Below are 22,246 nucleotides of genomic sequence, written 5' to 3'. Positions count from 1 at the left end.
ATCCCTTTGAGGCCTGTGTAGATTGTCTAAAGTTTTATCTGGTTATTTTAAACCATCTTACTGGTTTGTAATTAGTAGTCACTCTTCAAAGATATTAGAAGTTGTAAGTTAAGAGACCTATATTCAAGTCTTGGCTTTGCCAGCAACTTACCATAAGTCTTTGGGTAAATTACTCACATTTTCTGGGCTTTTCTCACCTCTGGTGACAATGGGAAGGATTAGACTAAAATGAACTTGAAGGTTCTGTTCTGACATTTTGTACTGGAAAGACTCAATTTCTGATCTTCAACACCTTGTAATAAATATTAATAATATTCATACACTGCATAGTACTTTATAGCTCACAGATTACTTTCAAATATATGATTTCTTTTAAATCTCTCCAGTGCCTGTGAGTTAGGCACATTTCATAGACCTGAGAACAAGCTCAGAGAAGTTGTAACTTATCCAAGATCACAGAGTTACTTACATAGCAGAGCTAGATAGACAGGTCTTCCTACTCCCAAGTTCAATTTTCTTTCTATTGTATTCAGCTCTTTCAAGGTTATGGTAATATAGAAGCATGATTAGTTTAGTTTTTGTTAAATAATAACATGAAAATGTGGTATCATTAACAAACAAAAAACAAGAACCCCAAAGCCTCTGGATTTAAAGTCAGAGAACTAAGTTTCATGGACAGTTCTGACACTTTGATTTGGGGAAGTCACCTAACCTCTCTGAGCCCCAGTTTCCTCATCTGTAAAAAAAGGGGTTTGGGGCTTCCCTGGTGGCACAGTGGTTGAGGGTCTGCCTGCCAATGCAGAGGACGTGGGTTCGTGCTCCTGTCCGGGAAGATCCCACATGCCGCGGAGCGGCTGGGCCCGTGAGCCATGGCCGCTGGGCCTGCGCATCCGGAGCCTGTGCTCCGCAACGGGAGAAGCCACAACAGTGAGAGGCCCGCGTACCGCAAAAAAAAAAAATAATAATAATAAATAAATTTAAAAAAAAAGAAGGTTTGGACTACATAACTTTTGGGCTTACTTCTGGCTTAAAATTCTTATTTTCTTCTTAACGGCTGTGACGATTTCTAGACTAATTTTGTGATAGATTAATATTAAAGTGAAACTCTTTTCTAGACTGTAAGAGGTTTAAAAAAGTACACAGATAGACCACTTTCACTATTATTCATGCTCTTTGGCCACCTGCAAATTAAACACCTTGGACTAATATTACTGACTGAATGCCATTTTCCAACAAACTAGTTAACTTAAGATTTCACAGAGGGGTAAATTATTTTGGCTGAGTTATGTAGGAAATGTATGGAGTTGCATTTTCTAAGAGGTCTTGACAGAAGAACTTATTTGGGAACCAATGGCAGAACACCTAAGGGAGCTCACTATGAAGACATTTTGGGTCCTCTTGGCAGCGTATTGAATGACATCTCTGCCTCTCTGGTGTAGTATCTTATTGCCATGCTTACTCATTGCACTGAAAGTTTATAACTGGTAGAAATTTCTTTTTAAGATGAAGAAAAGGAACTTCCCTGGTGGCGCAGTGGTTAAGAATCCACCTGCCAATGCAGGGGACATGGGTTTGAGCCCTGGTCCGGGAAGATCCCACATGCCGCGGAGCAACTAAGCCCGTGCGCCACAACTACTGAGCCTGCGCTCTAGACCCCGCGAGTCACAACTACTGAGCACGTGTGCTACAACTACTGAAGCCCGCGCGCCTAGAGCCTGAGCTCCACAACAAGAGAAGCCACCGCAATGAGAAGCCCGTGCACCACAACAAAAAGTAGCTCCTGCTCGCCACAACTAGAGAAAGCCTGCGCGCAGCAGCTAAGACCCAATGCAGCCAAAAAGTAAAATAAGTAAATAAAAAGATGAAGAAAAATCACTTGAAAATAGCAGAGGGTATGACGGTGAGTGTTTCAAGAGTTAGAGACAAAGAAGAGTTTTGAACCTGCTGCTTCTTTGCCCGCCTCCCCTTCTGAGCAGAACATTGTAACTTTTGAAGCTAACATAGAATGGATCATAAGCAACTTGCTGAGCTGGTGACTTTATGCACAATTAAGCTTTGTTGGGACTTTCTTTATTTGTAATAGCGCTGTTACGGCGTGGGATGCTATTCAGCTCTAAACAACATTCCATTTAATAACAAGGCATTAGTTCACCCATTAAATCAGTGCCATCATGAACTGATAAGTATCACCCTTTTCCTTGGCCTCACTTAGCTCTTCTGCCCAGCAAACAAAGCACGGCAATGGCATGACCCTTGAGATGAGAAGGATGGAGGGAGGATAGATTGAACAACGATGATCGAAATTCCATCTACTCACAGAAACGGAACTTTGCCGTGGTCTTTTCCTTTCCTTAAACAGAACCTTATATACGTTCCAAGCAGCACTTCAAGTGCCTTTAAAAACAACAGCACCAACTACTACATCTCTTACACACACACACACACACACACACACACACACACACACACGCACACAATAGGAAATGTATGGAAGGGCATGCAAAGGATGTGCACTGACAAATATGAGTAAGAATGTTCATAGCAGCATCACTTGTAATAATCAAAACTAAAAGTCCATCAGGAGTAGAATAGATAAATAACTTTTGGTATGTTTGTACCACAGAAACTCGAGAAACTACCACTACACTCAATAATATGAATAACTCTCACAAACCGAATTTTGAGAGAAAGAAACCAGATTCAAAAGAGTGTACACATAATGTATGAATCCATCTACATAAAGGCAAAAGTTAGCAAAATGAATCTCTGGTATTCGAAGTCAGGATAATGGTTACTTATTTTTTTTTTTTTTTTTTTTTTTTTTTTTGCGGTACGCGGGCCTCTCACCGCTGTGGCCTCTCCCGTTGCGGAGCACAGGCTCCGCGGCAATGGCTCACGGGCCCAGCCGCTCCGCGGCATGTGGGATCTCTCCGGACCGGGGAACGAACCCGCGTCCTCTACATCGGCAGGCGGACTCTCAACCACTGCGCCACCAGGGAAGCCCAGGATAATCGTTACCTTTGAAGAGGAGTAAAGGGTAGAGATTTAGAAGAGCAAAGAGAGGCTTCTGAGTACTAGTAATTATTTTTTTTTACCTGAGTGATGAATACATGTGTATGTTCACTTTTCATCAAACTCTGCATTGTATTTTGTCTTTTTCTAAAGACATTTTTTACTTCAATGAAAAGTTTATTTAGAAATTATATGAGAAATGAGAAACTGTTTTAGTAAGACTGAGTCTGAGTGCTCTATGGACATCAGCTCAATTAAGTCTAGCTGGCAACCATAAACAGTCAGTTTCATTTACTTACAATTAATTTATTATTTGTAATCCACTCTTTATTTTAGAATAAATAGAAATTTACAGAAAAGTCGCAAAGATGATACAGAGAGTTCCCTTACATCACTCATCCATTTTCCTTTTATTGTTAATACTTTATGTTATAATAATACGTTTGTTACAACTAAGAAACCAGCACTGGCACATCACTACTAAATTCCATTCTTTATTCTAGTAGAACTAGATTTCCCACTAATGTTCTTTTCATGTTCCAGGATCCCATTCGAAATACCATGTTACATTTAGTGGTCCTGTCTCCTAAGGGAGAGGGCTCCGGTCTGTGACAATTTCTCAGTTTTTCTTTTTTTTTGTTTTGAGGAAGACTATCACAGAGATGAAGTACCGTTTTCTTCTCACCATATCAAGGCACATGCTATCAACTTGGCTTATCACTAACCGTGTTAACTTCCATCTGGCTAAGGAAGTGTTTCCCAGCTTTCTCCACAATGAAGCTACTTTCCCCTCCTTTCCATATTCTTTGCAAGCAAGTCACCAAGTGCTGGCCACACTCAAGGAGAGTTGAGGGTGGAATGGGGATTAAGCTTCAATTCTGTTAAAAATTTTCCATTTTTATATACAATTTATACTGCACATCATGTATTAGCTCAGTTCATGTATATAATTTATAAATAAATATCCTTATTATTTTGCCTCTTTAGGAGCAATTAGATAGCAAGTAATGTGTAGGTCAACCTTTCTTCATTATTAAACGTTTTCCATCCTAATGGAAACCTTGCAATATGCAAGATAAATATGCAAACTAAAAAAAGGGTAATATTGTATCTATTCAAAACACATTAAAATGATTAAGGGAGACCGTGAGAGCATCTTCTTCGACAGAGGTAATGATCACGGCCTTCGGAATGTTGGGAGGGAGATGAGCCTGCAGGAAGGACTTGTATCTGGGACAGAAGAGGTTTGCAAACTTGGTGAATTATGCCTTTAGGAGCGCCTATAACTTTTGTTCCACTTTTCCTCTGAGAACCTTAACATCAGTAATCCCTGTGCATCCCCTAACCCAACAATTCTAGACTGGAGAAGTCCTAGCAGGCTGATGAGAAGAAGAGATTATTTACGCAGTACATTTGCAACCGCTGCCTTCTGGGGAGTTAACAGGCAATTTGTAGGGTACGACTCCGGCAAGGAAAGCGGTAGGAAGCTCCTCCCCTCGGCCTAGGAGGGCCGGTCCAGACGCCGCCGTGGCCCCGCCCCGTCCCTGGCCACGCCCCTCCGCGAAGCCTGCGCCTCTTCCTTCCGGGTCGTATTCGGCCGGGCGCGCCGCTGAGCGGAGCCTGGGAGTTGCCCCCGCGCCCCGGCCTCCCTGCGCCGGCTGGCCGCTGGTGGAGCCTACGGCGCACGCCACTACCGGACCCTGCAGGGTACGGCCCTTCCATTACTTCTCCCTCCTGCGGGTCTCCGTCTTCCTCTTTCGGCGCTGGGGCTGGGCCGGGCCCGGGCGGAGCCGCGCTTCGGGGAGCCCGGGCGTCCGGCAGAGGTCCCCTTCCCGGCCTTACCGGCCCCGCCGCCCGCCTGCGCTTGCGGGGCTTGCTGGTGACCCTGCAAACAGCTTACTTGCCTCGGGCGCTGCTTCTCTGCTCGACTGTCTGCCGGGCGTGAGGCGTCGCCCAGTGCGCGCGGCGCAGGGTTGTTTACACCGCGGGGTTGGCGGGTAGTGCTGACCCTGCAGCCCTGAGTCGGCCACCTGCCCGCCTGTGTACTTGCTGCCTCCTGCGCGTGCTTCCTTGATTTCTTTTTGGCACCCGATGGTTTTTACCTAACCAGGCCCATGTCTTAATTCAGGACTGCCACGAGATACCCGGCAGCAGCCCAGTTTCTGTGTTTTAGGGATATCCTTAGAATACAGTGTGATGATGAACATCCACTTGGCCTCCTTGTCAGCATGTTTGCAATGGGAGTGGTTTTGGATTTCCTTGATGGTTTCCCAAATGCTCGTTGCCACAGAGCCTCGCTTGCAGTCACTAATTAAAATATACAAATAACTAGAAAGTCAAGATGCTATAAACCTGTGGTCAGGTAGTTGCGTTGGCAAGGATGCTGTGTCTGGCTTTATGCCCCGGAGGACTCACGGCAGGTGTGGGATCTTGCTTGCTTTTATCTGTTAGAGGACACAAGCTGCCTTTACTGCTTCTTGGTATTCTTAAGTTCAGAATATAAGTACAGTTTTTTCCACTTAAATCTCACTTCATTGCTTCTGTTGTCCTATATTACATATTGTACCTGTTGGTTGAGTAGAGGGAGATTTTCCTGAGACATCAATGCTTCTCTAGCCCTTTATTAGATACTAAGTTCTTGGGGGAAAGGGACATGTACTTATTTTTCTAGTGACAGTATGCATCGCCCCGTAGTAGGTGCTCTACTCGTTCATTGAATTGGATCCTTCTTTCCACACTTCCTTTCTGAGTACCATATCTTTTCTTTTCTTTCTCTCTTTTTTCTTTTTACTACTGTCCCAAATTTTGGCTTCTCTGAGTCCTGCATTTTCATACTCTTCCCTTCTGTTATGGACTTGAAAATCAGAGAGGTCATCAGCTCAATGTAAGATGGTTAATTCCTTTTTACTAGCGCCGTGATCCAGTAATGCAATAATAGTCCTCTGTACAGTGACATCGTAAAATGTTGCTGTTATCTTTTACTTCTAAATATGGCCAGTTAACAAAAACCGCCCTTTCTTTCTTTACTGGGTTAGTCTCATTGCCTCATCCTCTTAAATTTTGCTGTGATCAACATAATCGGTTTTAACTTCATAGATCTAACTCTGGTATCCTCTGAAGAAAGACCTTTTGCCACGTGAATTGTATATAAGTGTCCTCCTCTCTTTTCTTCTAGTACTTTTAATGGTCTTATTCTTCATATTGAAATCTTTAACCTACCTCAATTATATTTTAGTATAAGGATGGAATTAAGGCCCTTTATTTCCTCTCTCGTAGTTGTTAGTCATTGTCCCCATCATCATTTGTTGAATTCTGTTTTTCCCTACTGATGGCAAGTACTGTATTTATCTGAGGCCCTAATTCTTGTATATTCTTGGAACTTTTTCTGAATTAATGTTTAGCAATCTCTGGCTTCCTGTACTGATACCATACTGGTCTTATTACTTTAGCTTTATAATGTGTTTTAGTGTCTAGTGATTCAAACAGTGCCTAAATATTTTTGGAATGGACACATTTAGTGAGGGTAAGTTGATTTCCTTTTTTATCCCTTCCTCCCTACTCCACCCCCTCCTTAAAGTTTCTTGCCTCTTGTTGAAATTATTTTTTAGCTTGCCTTTCTCATGGTCAGTTGAATCATTAAATAAATCCCTTCTCTTGCTAACTCACAACTTGCCATGTTAGAGTTGCTCCTTATAGATGTACCTAGAAAAGCAGCTTGATTCAAAATCTGCATGTCTTTTGACTTTGCATTGTGTACTAGTAAGTGGAGTGTGTCTCTCCTCATCAGCTGTGACTCAGGATGTTCTGTACCTGGTTTCAGTAGCTCTAAGGGATAAATGCCTATAGAAGTGATCCCTGGGACTGCACCATGCCCATTTGTATTTTACTATCCCAGTTGAACATCTTAAATGTAATGATTTTCAAGTGTTGCTATAATAGATACTTACAAATATTATTAGATCATAAAATAAATGTATACGTTCTTTAAAAAAAAGTCAAGTAATACAGAAATAGCCAAAGGGGAAAGTAGAAGTGTGGTGTGCCCACCTATCTGGTAACCCCATTCCCCAGAGATCATCACTGTTTAATCACTTGTTCTCTTTCCTTCCAGACATTAAAAATACATGTGTATAAGCCTATGTGTGTTTAATAACTGGCAGTATACTACGTATAATTTTCAGTAACTGCCAGTTGGTAATAATTGATGAAAATCTTTCTGTGTCAGTGCATATAACATTATCTTTTTAAAGTATTTTGGTATTTCATTGTAGGAATAACCCAAAATTTATTTAACCAATCCTCTGGTGATATTTAGGCTATTCCAAATTTATTTCTGGTAGAAACAAAGCCTCAGGGATTACTTTTATGTGCACATATTTGCACATTTACTTAGTTCCTTAGTGTGAATGTTTAGACGTGGAATTGCTGGGTCAAAGGCTGTATACGTTTTGAAATTATGATAGATTGTTCCATATTTCTCTTCAAAAGGTTGCCATAAGAGTAAATTTATACAATTTCTGAGAATGCTGCCCGCTGTTGCTGTATCATTGCCAGGAATTGTCAAGGCTGAGTTTTACCCTACTTGCAAGCTCATAGTTTCATGGTTGCTGGTAGAAGACATGAGATCCTGGGTCAGAGACAAAGCACAGTAATTACAGTAGCCAGAGGATCATCATTGTCTTGTGCCATTTCCTTGAACCCTAATTTCCACAGGGTGATGTGATGAGGGTCAGATGATTCTAGCACATGCAGTAGATTGCATTACAAGAGAGGAACCCTGAGCTTAGGGAACCTGACCCATTCATAATAGGCTGCAAGTAAACCTGCCTAACCTTTGCCCTAGAGAGAGACATTATCTTTATTATGCTGGATAGTAAAAAAAAAAAAAAAAAAAAAACCTTCCCTCTACTCCAGAGGGAGACCTCTCTTTATCTGCCAACAACGTTTGCTGTATAAATACCCTTGAAAGGATAGTTTGGAACAGATTATCAGTGACTCTGCTTATAGGATATGCAGAAATGTGAGAGACGTGAAGAATTTTCCTGAAAAAAAAATCACTGCTAAAATGATACCATTTTTTACATTTTAGTAATTTTATGGATGAAAAGTATATTTTTACTGTTTCAATTTTGCATTTGTCAGCTTATTGATGAAGTCGAATATCTGTAAATGTTTTGTTACTTACCTGTTCATATTCTTTGCTTAGTTTTCTGTTGAAGTGTTCCTCTTTTTCTTACTGATTTGTAATAGCTCTTTACATGCCATGCTATCAATGACCTGGTACACCATTTCTAGTATTTTTTCATAGTTTATTCTTTAAATGCTGTTTCTGGGATCTTTTGCCATGTAGAAATCTTTAATATGTATGTTGTCAGTTCTGTGTTCTCTTCCTTTATGGCCTCCTGAGTTTCCGTTCCAAGGTTTTTAAAATACTCTTTGTACATATTCTTTTATTGGATATTTTGTATTATATATTTAGATTTTTAAAACATGGTTGCTTTGGTGCTTCCCTGGTGGCTCAGTGGTTGAGAGTCCACCTGCCGATGCAGGGGACACGGGTTCGTGCCCCGGTCGGGGAAGATCCCACATGCTGCGGAGCGGCTGGGCCCGTGAGCCATGGCCGCTGAGCCTGTGCATCCGGAGCCTGTGCTCCGCAAAGGGAGAGGCCACAACAGTGAGAGGCCCGCGTACCGCAAAAAAAAAAGGTTGCTTTGATAATATAGTTGACCAGTGAATAACGTGGGTTTGAATGGCATTTGCTGGTATGACGTGGATTTTTTTCAATAGTAAATGCTCAGTACTACACAGTCCACTGTTGGTTGAATCTGCAGATGCAAAACTGAGGATGAGGAGGAACTGTGTATATGCAGGGCCAACTATAAGTTATACATGGATTTTCAACTGCACAGAGGTCCCATGCACCTAACCCCTGCGTTGTTCAAGGATCAACTGTATTCTAAATTTACTTTTCTAAATGTATGGACATTTTCCCAAAGCATTTTTGATAAGCCGTCCTTTCCCTGTTTTTGGTTTGACACATTCATTGTACTATATCCTTATTTACTGTTTTCTCAAAACTGACAAATCAGTAAGCAAAATATATTAGTCTCTTACTGTGACTGTGAATTTGGTTGGATTCATCCTTAAAGATGTTTGTTCTTAGTGGATTTTAATCTTATAAAATATAAATTTTTTTGTTCTGTTTAATGATTTCTGATATTACTGTTGCCATCTCTGTCAGTTTTGTGTATACTGGATAGATCTTTATTGCCCATATGTTTCTTTCAGTTATTCTGCATCATTTTGCTTTACTTGCCTCTCTTTAAATGTAAAACATCATCTAGCTAGACTTTCATTTTTCCTTAAAACCTTCCCCCCTCCCAACTTGAAAATTTGTCTTTATTTATTATTTATTTTGCAATGTTAGAAAACTTTTTAAAAAGATACAGATTCACAAGCACTTAAAAGAAATTATACAGGAAGATCTTGTGTATATACTTCACCCAGTTTCTTCCTGTGGTAACATTGTGCTATAGCACAATAGTACATGCAGGAAATTGACATTGACACAATCTGCACACTTTACTCAGATTTCATCAGTTTTATCACTACAGGCATTTGTGTGTGTATGTGTGTTCTCTGACATTTTATGTAGGTCTTGTCACCACCACCATAGTCAAAATACAGAATCACTCCATTACAAGGATCGCTTGCTAAAGGGCTTACTTCTTAATAGGAAAATTTAACCTATTCATATTTACTTTTTTTCTCCCCTGCAAGTTTGGAAATTCTAAAACCATGTAGAATTGACTTTCTGTTGCCCTCACACCTCCATTTAATAAGGTGAGACCTTGACTCCTTGCCTTCCCCACATTCTTGATTCAATTGATTTGATTTCCTTTTTAAATCACTTATCTTCTGTTTTTTTTTCCCTAACCATCCTTTTCAACTTTACCACTACTGCATCTATAATGACTTAGACTTAACTATAAGGTCACTGGTTACTTGAATATTATGTCTTCCCTTTTTAAAAATTATTTACTTTAGTTCATTTGTTTTTTGACTGGAATACTTTCTTGAGTAATGTTTTTAAGAAGAGTTATGGGAAGTATACTTGCATGTCCAGAAACAGTTTTCTGTTTGTTGTTTGTTTATCTATGTGAATAAGAGTTTGAGTCAGTTCTTTTTCCTTAAGAATTTCTAAAATATTACAGTATCTTCTAGCATTTTTTTGAATTTTCATCAGCTTCAATCTCTTCTTGAATTCACTTTATATAGATATTAGGTTTCTTGCATCTGTGTTCCAGGTTACTTATTATTTTTTTCATTTAGATTTTCAATTTATTTTGAACACCATGACTTTAATTTCCACGAACTTAAAAAAATTTTTTTTCTAAATTCGCTTGTACTTATTTTATGGATCCTATGCCCTATTAATTCACACTAAAGATACTAGTTATTATTTTAAAACTCTTCTATTTTTTGCATTAACTTTTGTTGGAGACCACTTGCTCTAATTACCCAAGTTATTTCTATGTCTTTAAGATGGCTAATTCTACTCATATATATAAATTCAGATTTGTAGTGACTGATTTGTTCCTGGTCGGGAATCTCTCAGAAGTCATGAAGGTCTCTTTTCTGGGCAGGTGGTCCCCAAAGGCCAGGTGAGTGGCTGGGGCTCTGAGATCAGGCTTTGCCCTGCGCATAATGAATGGGCAGGACATGCCAACTAGTAGATATCTTTCAGGGTGTGCTGGTCAAAAACAGACTAATAAGCTAGGATGCCCATAAACAAGCTGATTCTGGGATACCAAATCTCCAACTTGACTGTCTTGGTCCACAGCAAAGACTGAAAACAGAAGCATACAGAAAGGTTTCATTGCTGTAAAAATTCTTTTGCGTGGCCCCTTTGTAGTCATTGGAAGCAACCCTGTCTTCTCCCCTAACTCCCTGGTGACCACTGATCTGCTTTCCTTCCCTATAATTTTGCCTTTTCCAGAGTATCATGTACATGAAATTAAACAATTAGGTAGCCTTTGTGTGTCTTCTTTCAGTCAAAAAATGCATTTTAAGAGTCATCTCTCCTATTGCCTGAATCCGTGACTCATTCCTTGCTATTACTGAGTAGTATTTCATTGGATAGGTGTACCACTGTTTATCCATTTGCCTGTTGAAGGACATCTTGGATATTTCCAGATTGGAATAATGATGAATATATCTGCTTTAAACATTTGTGTACAGGTTTTTGTTTAAATGTAGGTTTTAATACACTTGGGTAAATACCTAAGAGTGGGATTGCTGGATGGTTTGGTAAGAGTATGTAAACTTTATAATAAACTGTCAGACTTTCCCATAGTGGCTGTACCATTTTGTATTCCCACTGGAAGTGTTTGTAGCATCCAGTTTGATATCTTAAAATTTGAATGATCTGTATTTAACTGTTCCCAGATTTAAGATATTAAACACTATCTGTCTTAGTGTTTGAAACTTGAAACTTGAAACTGCTCTTAAGTAAAGCATTTGCTAGGACACACAAAAATATGTCATAAAAGACAAATGATAAATTGCCCTTAAAAATTGAAAACTTTTCTCTTTAAAAGATATTATCAAATAGATGAAAAGGCAAGGGCTTCCCTGGTGGCACAGTGGTTAAGAATCCGCCTGCCAATGCAGGGGACACAGGTTCAAGCCCTGCTCTGGCAAGATCCCACATGCCGTGGAGCAGCTAAGCCCATGAGCCACAACTACTGAACACGTGTGCCACAAACTGAAGCCCACGAGCCTAGAGCCCGTGCTCCGCAATAAGAGAAGCCACCACAATGAGAAGTCTGCACACCGCAATGAAGAGTAGCCCCTGCTCGCCACAACTAGAGAAAGCCCGCTCACAGCAACAAAGACCCAATGCAGTCAAAAATAAATAAATAAAATAAATTTATAGGAAAAAAAGAAAAAAAAAGGGAAGCACAGACTGGGAGAAACTATTTGCAAAAGATATATCTGATAAAGATTGTATCTAGAATGTATAAAGAACTCTTACAACTCAATAAATAATAAGAAAACAAAAAAACAATGAAAATGGGCAAAATAGACATTTCACTGAAGAAGATACGTATGGGAAATAAGAACATGAAAAGATGCTCCACATCATTACTAGTCCATTGAGAAATGCAGACTAAAACCGTAGGGTATCGCCACCCACCCACTGGAATGTCCAAAGACTGACAATATTAACTGTTGATGAAGATGTGGAGCAGCTAGAACTCTCACTTGTTGCTGGTGGGAATGTAAAATGTTACAGCCATTTTGGAAACATTTTGGTCCTAGAAACAACCCAAATGTCTATGAGCAGGTGAATGAATATGTCTGTATAATAGATATGATTTAGCAAGAAAGGAACAAACTGTTACATGTAACAACAGGGAAAAATCTCAGTTATGCTGAGCAAAATAAATTAGACACAAAAATACATACATATTTCACTTATATGTTAACTCTAGAATAAAGGACAATATGATTTATAGTGACAGCAAGAAGATCAGTTTTTTCCTGGCACAGGGAGTGGATGGGTGATTGGGAGAATAGAGATATTCTATATCTCGGTCCTGGTGGTGGTTGCACTGGTATATGTCTTTGTCAAAACTCGTTGAACTGTACACTTAAAATGGAGTACATGTTTTGGAATGTAAGTTATACCCCAAAGTTAATTTAACAGTATTACACCATTTTAACTAATGGCTCTTTTAGCTTGAATGGCTAGCAGTGATCTTGTACTTGGATTTTTGTTAGGAAGGCCAAATAAATTCAGTATATTTTTATTAGGTAAAATGCTCTTTATTTTAATGTACAAATGTATAGTTAGTATTTGGCTAAAATAAATTCACATTTACTTTGTGGTTTTAATAGCTAGAGAGAGATTTTTTTCTCTCTTTAGTGTGTCCATTAAAATTATCTGCCACCAGATATTCCTAATTTTTAATACTGTAGGTTTTAGTTAAATATACATTGTGTGTCAGCTAGAGGTTTAGGGTTATTATAGTTCTTCCCATTCAGATGGTTTATTCTTATTCATCATTAAACAATTAAGAAACATGTAAAATGGAGATAATATAGCATTAGTGACATTTGTAAGTAAGGTACTTTATAGTGTCATACCTGTGTAATTAGAAATATGTCCCTCTTTGTCACTTGTGAGATAGTATCTTGGGTAGGAAGAGGGTTTCCAGATCTATTGTATCAGAAAATCACCATTCATTTATCCTACAGTTGTGTGTGTGTGTGTTTTTAACATTGAGTCCTTAATTCCTTTTTCGTGCTACTAAAGATTGCTTATGAAATATTTCGTAAGTTTAGATATGCTTGTTAAAGTCTAGGAAAGAAAGAGGAGAAATAAAACATTCTGTAGAACTAACCATTGTCAATTCCTAGTTTAAATTGATTCTAAACCTCCTTTGTTTTCTGACAAGTGTATTCCTAGTTTCACTGGTTAGGCACTTCCTGCTTAGTCCTGGCCATTTGCTCATTAACTCAGCAGAAATTTTGAAGAGCCCACTGTGTTCCATACTTTTTGTATTTTCAAAGCTGACCTTGATTCCTGGAAGAGAAGTGGATACTGTTTACCTCTTTGGTTTTCAAGATTTTTCCCTGGCCTTTAGGTTTTTCTTCCTGGTTGGTTCCCTTGCCTTCTCCTTCTGCTTTATATGCCTGGATTTTCAAAAAGCCTTGAAGCTGGATAGGAGGCTCTCTTCTCTCTGTTCGTCCACATGGTTCAGTTAAGAACTCAACCTGTTTATTCTATATTGGGGCCTTGTTGATTACAAACTATAGTCATAATAAAAATGTTTCAACTGGAGGAGAATTTACTTAGAGGAAGAGAGAGAAACGTGAAGTTATAATATTCAACCCCCCATAGTCTCCTTCCTGACACTGTCATATTTTTTCAATATAGTACATTGTAAGTAATTAAGGGATGCTATTGTTAAGACTTTGCTCCTCCCTATAGCATATCTAATACCTGAACAATATGAACCTGTCTTTTTACCCTTACTCTTATATTATTGCCTCTCTTGGCCTGTCTCTTTTCTTTTGCTTGAGGTTATCCCTTTTTTGTTTAAGAACTTCTTTTTCATCCACAGTTTTTCCAGTTCTCCATAATCACCGTATGGTCTTAACATAGATTTGGAGTGTTAAAAAAAATCACCATATTTGAGAGAATAGCTTTCTTTTACCTCTCTAATCATCTCTTTCATGAATCTTTCTTTAATTTCAATCAGAGTTTCTTTGTGGCCAAGGTCAGGTCTTTTTACGTATTCAAGGCTGCTTTTGTACTAATAGAATTAGTACAAAAAGTTACCACTGTTTCACATTCTCATTGAACAGTAAAATTTCAATATATATACTATTCCTTATTGGAGTGTTTCAAGGAAAGTCATACATTTGATTCTTACCTATTGTGTTTCCGTTTTCCTTATCCACTTCCCCCCTCTTTTTCTCTATATCCAGATATGGAACTTTTTTTACGTCATTTTTTGGTCTACATGTGCCTTGTATTGAAGGGTTTTATTTCTGTGTCTATTTTAAACTTATTTAATTCTCTTCTGCCATCTACTCTGCCAGTCTCCAAAAAAGATGAATAAATGTTTATTGAGTATATATTGGCATGTGCTAAGCCCTAAAGATGTAGTTCTAATTAAGACACATTCTTAGAACTTGAGGGGTTCGTAGTCTATTAAGGTAGAAAAAATATCTCAGCATGTAAGAAATGGCACACGAAATGTAAGAGCAAGGAAAAAGCGGGTAGTGGATAAGGTCTGAACCTTAAAGATGAGTAAGAGGGTGCCAAGCAGAGGAGGAGCAAGGGAATTCCAGAGCCACGCAGCCTCAGTGGGAGACTTGAAGATGCTGAGGTGTGAAAGCACAAGTGCAGCTGAGGCCGTGGTAGAGGTTCTGGTGGGTCTGCAGGAAGGGTGGGGTGTGTGGAAGTGGAAGGGACAGGGAGAAGACTGGTCCAAGGTAGGTGGGAGGTTCTCATGTATCATGTTATCAAGAAGACAGCCTTCCTTTAATGGGACCTCTGTATATTTTAGAAGAATGAGGAGGGAGAAGGCCCAGAGAGGAGACTGAGAAGTTACCAGAGGGGTGGGAGGAGATAGGAGAGCATGTGGTGGCGTAGAAGCCTACAGGAGGCAGGCCAGGGAAGGGGGCTGGTTATGTCCGCTGCTGCACCAAGTTCAAGTGTAATTCCATTCTTTTCTTGATTGATATTTTCCTCCATTCCCTCGTGTCTTGATGTCTAGACTCAACCAGAAAAGTCCTTTCCTTAAAGCAGTGTCTCTTGATCAGTTTCATCAGGATTCAGAAATGACAGCATTTAAAGTTCAGCCATTTTTTCTTGATCTGTTACCACATTACGCCTTCTGTGACATTTTGTTAACATCCTGCAAGGCTGCCGAAACCCTCGTTTTTTTCTGTCACTTCATTGACACATCTTTGTGGGCTATTTTACAAGTACGTATTGTGTTATTTTACAAGTAAGTATTGTGTTATGACTTGCCTTCAGTGTAGAGCTCTGCCTTTTTGCCTGGCCTTTTTATCTTTCCCATATCTTTTGACTTTAATATAAGTTGAGAATCCTCTTTGGAGTTTTAAACTTGTTTTCCAGGTTATTCCATCACACCATGAACCTAGGCTTTCGAGTTCATCCCAACTGCCTCCTTTCGTTGATTTCCTGAAAAGCCCTTTTCCTTCCTCCACTTTCCTCTGCCATCTTCTCTGCAGTTCCTGCCATCCTGCTTCTCTCCGCCTCATCGACTCCCCATCTCACTTCAAATCTCAGTAGTAAACATATGTTCTCCCTTGTCTATACCTCTTAATTTCTCTTTTCCACTGTTATTGGTTTCTCTGTAATTGTATTGTTTAACTTCGTTAAGCATTTTATAATATGAAAGATGTGGTTGAAAATAAACTTGTATTAAAATGATATCATGTCGCACAAAGCAAGTTGTTTCCCAAGGTGTATGAAAGTCTCCTGATGCAGGTTAAAACGGCTGTTGTTTTGTATTCCTTGATTGTGCTAGTATAAAATTTCAGTGAGTTGTGGGGAATTTCTTACTTTGTAATCATTGTTGACAATTGATTAGATAAAATAACTTGTAAAATAAAGATCACCCTATTTCTATTTCAGACTTTTTGTTAAACGGAAAATAATATTTTTATGTATTGTGAGAATCCTTAAAATTAATGTAGCTTTGTTTTGCTCAAATGTTTTATTATAGTCAAAATTATTTGAAAAGCACATTTAATATATTACAGACATTTCACTGTAAAAATGATCCTTGTATAATGTAGCTTTTTGAATGAACTGGAAAAGAAATGTATATACCTCCCAAAAGGTATATCTTATAGTCACCCTCTTGGACAAATTTAGTGTACCAGACTAATATCTGTTTCTTTGCACCAGGTGGGAAAAATCATTTTGTCTTTGAATTCCATTCTCCTCCTAAAGGGGAGTTATTGTATCTTTTGCATTTGGTTCAGTGCCCATTGGGATATTCACTGGTTATCACAAATTGCCTCAATGCCTTGGCAAAAGTCCAGATAGTACATGGACAATTTAAACTTCTGCATGGTCGTTGCTGCCCACATGAGTCCTGAAACTGCGGCTCTCTTCCCTTTTTCAGCTTCATTTCCCAGGGAAAAGTAGAGTGAGCTATCCTTTCTTCTCCATATGTTCGTCCCCAAGCCCCCAAATACTTCGATGTATCATCTTAGTTGACTGGAAAGGAGTTTAGAATCAAGAAGGGTGTTAACAATGGGTTTACACATTTCCCTTTTTTACTTCCATGCCGTGTTTGTTTTCAAAAACAGGTTTTAACTTCATTACATTTTTCCAAATAGTATGGCTGGAAAAAGAATAAATATATTTGCTTTTCCAGTGCTTTATTTCCAGTGCTTTTTTTTTTTACACTGCTTTTCCTTCTTTTAAAATTTTTTGTCATTTTAGCTTTATCTTACAAAAAATTAACTCTAAAGATTATTGTTATCCATAGTTGGAAAAAATCAAGCATCCATTTACATTTCTCGCTGAGAAGTTTGAACTTCTTCATATGTAAATGTGAAAATGTAAACTTCATGTGTAAATGTAAACTTCTTTATATGTTATAAAGTTATAACTCACTTGTACATATGTTACTTCAGTGCAGAATTTTACTTAACAACAGCTTAAAAATGATATTGCCCACACGATAGTCTTGCTGTTTTTGATATTATCCCATAATCTATGATGGTAAAAGCTAGCTGGGAAACAGTTGTGAAGTTCATGGCTTGGTAGGTCAAATAGAATTTGTCTTTCACAATTTGTCTCAACCTTTTTGCCAGGAATGATTGTGAATGTTCACATGAATGATGATATCTTATTTTGCAGGTGTTTCTTTGGTTTTATAAAACTATTACTTTCTGATAAATGCAGTTTTATAAAGAAAGTAAAAGGAGCTCAGTTGCAGCAATTTATAGACTGTGGAGAGAGAGGTGATGTCCATAGATTATACAGTCAGACCCATCCATCCACCTTGGCAGATGGGTTTCTGTCCTTCCCTTGAAGATTTCCAGGAATAAAACATCCACAATCTTCCAAATTAGCTGAGCTCCACAGTCTTCCAAATTAGCTGAGCTGTCAATTGAGTTGGATACTTGTACACTATTCTTTATTTCATAAATTTCATTTTTGCAGTTTAAATTTGTTTCATTAATTTTCTTTTAAGAAAGAGATGGGCCAAGTAACTTCTTTAGAAAATTACACTTCTTAATTTACCTGGGGGCCTATTTTGAAATAAAGTGTATGTGGTAAAAGAAAGAGCTATTTCATTTCAGGTTTTGGTGTTAAAGATTTGATATTTGTGCATTTGTAAATTTTTTAATTTGACATATTTATACTTGTGGTAGGTGAAATGTTTGAATAAAGAGGTGATATTCTAGATAATTATTTTCCCCACATTTACAACCTGTCCTATACTTCAGCACTTGGTGTTGTATGTCCTGAGGTGAATCTGATTTGTCAACTCATGATATGTCAGCATTAGAGCATGTGCTGCAGAAACTCCTTATTTATTTTAATACATGCTTTGTTAGTCTTTTCAGGAAAAGTCTTGTTCAGAGTGTTCTATTATTTCTTGTTTTTAGGGTGCAAGTTCTTCCATTTAGTGTGTCTGCCTGCTGACTGTCCGTCCCTGTGGTTCATTTTCTTTTGCGGTCTGCAAGTTTGTACTGTGATGCATCTTTAGTAAGGGTTTAGTCAGTCTCGTGTTGTGGAAGCATCCCTGCAAAGAGGTTCACATCTGCTCCTACCAGTTCAGGACCACTCTTTCTTTTTAGATCTTTTGGCTTAGGGATGGTGTAGGGATTCTCAGCCATGAAGACGGTGTGAATTTAGGCCCACACTCTGCGTGGTACACGCCTAACAGGGTTCTGATTTCCCTCCGGTGACTTTCCGCCACTGCCTAGGTTGATGTCAAGTGTACTTTGGCTTCCTGGCCAGTGAGCTAAGTTTTCGCGTTCCTGGCTTTACAGATAGGGTGATTTTTCCTGAATTTGGCTTTATGAAGTTTCTTCCAAATGTGACCCGTGGCTTGAAATAACCTCTCTGCATGTGTGTTAGAAAGTCCCCTTATTACAACCACTAAGACCCATAATTGGTTCCCTGACTCATACTAGCTTCAGCTCCTGCTCTCCGCCCTTTGACTTTCCTCTCTGTTTCTCACAACCGTGGGTTTTCCTCACGTGTTTCTAACTCAGCTCTTCATTTACTGTTTTGCCGGTTATATTTTTGTCAGACGTTTCAGTGTGGATCTGGCTGGGATTGAGAGGAAGAGGATGCTGTTATCTAATTTTAAATTATTTTAGATTTGTATAATTTTTTTGTTTGCTCATCATCTTTCTGTCAACACGTGACATATTTTGTGCCTGCTATGTACTGAGTACTTTGATAAATGAAATCTTTGGCTAGATTCCTTCCTTCAAGAAACTTGGTCCTAATGTAGGCCCTTGTGGAACAAGGGTATATGTCTGATACAAAGGTGGTACCAGATAATAAGCCTACTTATGGAATAAAGTGGCTGGAAAAGGAATGTCGAGGTAGAGTTAAAGTAAAATAGGAAGGGTGTTTAGAAAGTGAAAGAGTTTACTGCATTAGACAAAAAGAAATGGGTCTAGCTTGAGGAGAGCCTTGAAATGTCAAACCAAGGGATTTAGATTCTATCTTGTACGTAAGAACAAAAAGCTGTTAGAGGTTTTGGGTTGGAGAGGCGTTTAATGTTTTATAATCTTAGTGTTAACGTTTTGCTCTACTAAAGAAAAGTTGTTTTATTTTCCTTCTTTTACTTAGGAGAAATTAAACTCAAGACTTTACAGGTAGAAAAATTAGTATGCTCGATTTCCCTGTTTGTGTAGACAAGAGATTACTAGTCAGTGCAGACAGGGGCCAGGCCTGTGTTGTAAACTAGTAGAGCTGGCTGGGAACAGGAGCGGCCACCAGGCCTCTTCTCAACAGGGTTTTCTGGATTGTTAAACTCATCCAAACTCATCCAAATTTTAAAAATCACCAAATATATTTGGTCCTAATATATCTGCTGGCATGGTTTGACCCATAAGCTATGGGTTTGCAACCTCTATATAAAAAGGGTTCATTAATAATATTTTTATTACATTCTGTCATAAAATTTTAAAAATATATTAATTATTCAAAATTGTCCACACAATTCGGAAAGATGTGTTCAATTTGAACGTTCTGTATCTAGTAAGTAGCTATTTATCTATGATAATAAACTTGTTGGGATATTTGACTTCCTAAGTCAGAAATAAAAATATTTTCTAAAACTCTTGTCTTACAGGTAAAAGAATGTCGTATTTCAACATTGGTACCTGAAATCAGAGTGTCATTGCCAGGCCACATGGATGAGTGCCAACCTTTGCATTTCTGGTGTGTATCCTGTGACCATTCTATCTGGGGTGAGTGATTTCTAAGAGTAGCTGGCAACAAACCAGATGCCAGCCAGCCATGGACTACCCTCACAAATGATGCTAGGGGTTATAAATTAAACACTGTCTGGTGATCTGTGACGTGTAAGGCAGTTAATATAGTTGGTCTGGATTAACTGTCAGCTCCAGAAATCTGTATTCCCATAATGTGAAATCTGTACTTAGCATGTTCGGAAGTGAGTCATAATTAACAATAGGGAATCATTTGTTTAAATGTGAAGTTATAAAATGCCTAAGGTCCTTTTGGATTTACAGCAGTATTTTAGTGGTTCCCCATATATTTTAAATAATTTTAATTTTAAAAGTTCAAGGACTTAGTATTTCTTGAAGGATAGTTATAATTTTGCATAAAATAGGGTTTTTTTGGGGTCATACATCTGCCATTGCCTTACAATGTCAGTTTTGCTTCCCATATAGCATAAAATTGTATACATTTTCAGTATTCAGTTTTCTTAAAAGTACATTAGATAAATTATACCAGAGAGTCTCATTTACGTGAATGTTGTTTTTTTCAGTTTCATTCTGGGAAATTACATTGGGTAAAAAGCCATTTATTACCTTATCCATGCATTTTTCTGTTTATTTAAATTATTTTACTTCAACAAGCCATTCATTTTTTTAGAACATCCTTCAAAGAGTTCGCGCGTCTTACCGAGGACACCTGACCTTTTGAAGCTTCATAATTCACACCTAGATGCCACCAGTCTTTCCCATGTTAACAGTTCTGACTATGTTTTATTATATGTGCCTTCGGCGCCGAGCCAGGACAGCTACAAGAGGAGAAATGATGAACAGCCATAGAACTATAGAAGCAAACAGCCGGACTTCCCCTCTCAATGCAGAGGTGGTCCAGTATGCCAAAGAAGTAGTGGATTTCAGCTCCCATTATGGGAGTGAGAATAGCATGTCCTATACCATGTGGAACTTAGCAGGTGTACCAAATGTATTCCCGAGTTCTGGTGACTTCACTCAGACAGCTGTGTTTCGAACTTACGGAACATGGTGGGATCAGTGTCCCAGCGCTCCTGTGCCATTTAAGAGGACGCCGCCTAATTTCCAGAGCCAAGACTATGTGGAACTTGCTTTTGAACAACAGGTGTATCCTACAGCCGTTCACGTTCTAGAAACCTATCATCCTGGAGCAGTCATTAGAATTCTAGCTTGTTCTGCAAATCCCTATTCCCCAAGTCCACCAGCTGAAGTCAGGTAAGACTCATTTTTTAATGACCATGTTCTATGGCTGAAAGGTTGTGGTAGTTTTAATACTGGAGGTCTTTTTTCACTGGAAGCATTCTCTTAAGTCATTTAAACAAATTCGATTTTTAAAATTTTCCTTAGTTTTCTGATAGGGAAAGAAAGATCAGACATATGAAATGCAATGCATTCTTTATACCTATAAAACCTCACACCATAATAATCATGGATTGTGAGATTTGTGTGTGAATTTACTATAAATGAAAAGCACGATTTGAACTAATTGGGACATGGACCAATCTGAGAAGTTAGTTGGAAATATGATTTCTAACAGATTTTCAAACAGACATCATATTACTGCTTTTAAATACTTTGAGTAACTCAAAGTCGACCTACAGAGTGACACTTTAGAGGAAGTCCGTAGGGGATTAGTTTTAATCTTAGGTGGATGTTTTCGTAACAAGTATATTCATTTAAAAATAAATGCTGGGGACTTCCCTGGTGGCGCAGTGGTTAAGAATCTGCCTGCCAACGCAGGGGACACGGGTTCAAGCCCTGGTCCAGGAAGATCTCACATGCCACGGAGCAACTAAGCCTGTGCGCCACAACTACTGAGCCTGCGCTCTAGAGCCCACAAGCCACACCTGTTGAAGCCCACGTGCTACAGTTACTGAGCCCGTGTGCCGAGAGCCTGTGCTCCGCAACAAGAGAAGCCACTGCAATGAGAAGACCGCGCACCGCAAGGAAGAGTAGCCCCTGCTCGCCGTAACTAGAGAAAGCCCGCGTGCAGCAATGGAGACCCAGTGCAGCCAAAAATAAATAAATTAATTAATTAAAATAAATACATGTTGCCTTAAGTATTCATGCATTCTCCCTAAAGGCGCGCTCTCTCTCTCTCTCTTTCTCTCTCTCTCGTTTCTGTAGTTCAGCCTCCTGATTTTTTAAAATATAATTATTTGACTAGGTAATATATTCACATGGTTCAAAAATCTAAAAATTACATAATGCAGTC

General features: G+C 38.8%; 1 protein-coding gene across 3 annotated transcripts in view; it reads left to right on the top strand.

Moving 5' to 3' along the window:
* The first annotated feature begins 4,609 nt into the window (after positions 1–4,609).
* FBXL4 (F-box and leucine rich repeat protein 4) overlaps positions 4,610–22,246 on the top strand; it is a 67,255-nt gene continuing 49,618 nt past the window's right edge. For 2 of the 3 annotated variants that reach the window (XM_079939251.1, XM_079939249.1), the window contains exons 1-3: positions 4,610–4,719; positions 19,893–20,010; positions 20,663–21,246. In XM_079939251.1, the coding sequence (XP_079795377.1) occupies positions 20,735–21,246 (512 nt within the window). In that variant the 5' untranslated portion in view covers positions 4,610–4,719; positions 19,893–20,010; positions 20,663–20,734. The remainder of the gene's footprint in view (positions 4,720–19,892; positions 20,011–20,662; positions 21,247–22,246) is intronic. The other variant, XM_079939250.1, reaches the window with a different exon arrangement.

Source organism: Stenella coeruleoalba (assembly GCF_951394435.1).
Source record: "Stenella coeruleoalba genome assembly, chromosome: 12".
Taxonomy (NCBI): Eukaryota; Metazoa; Chordata; class Mammalia; order Artiodactyla; family Delphinidae; genus Stenella; species Stenella coeruleoalba.
Note: the sequence above shows the minus strand (reverse complement) of the source record. Positions and strands in the feature narration are given on the sequence as shown.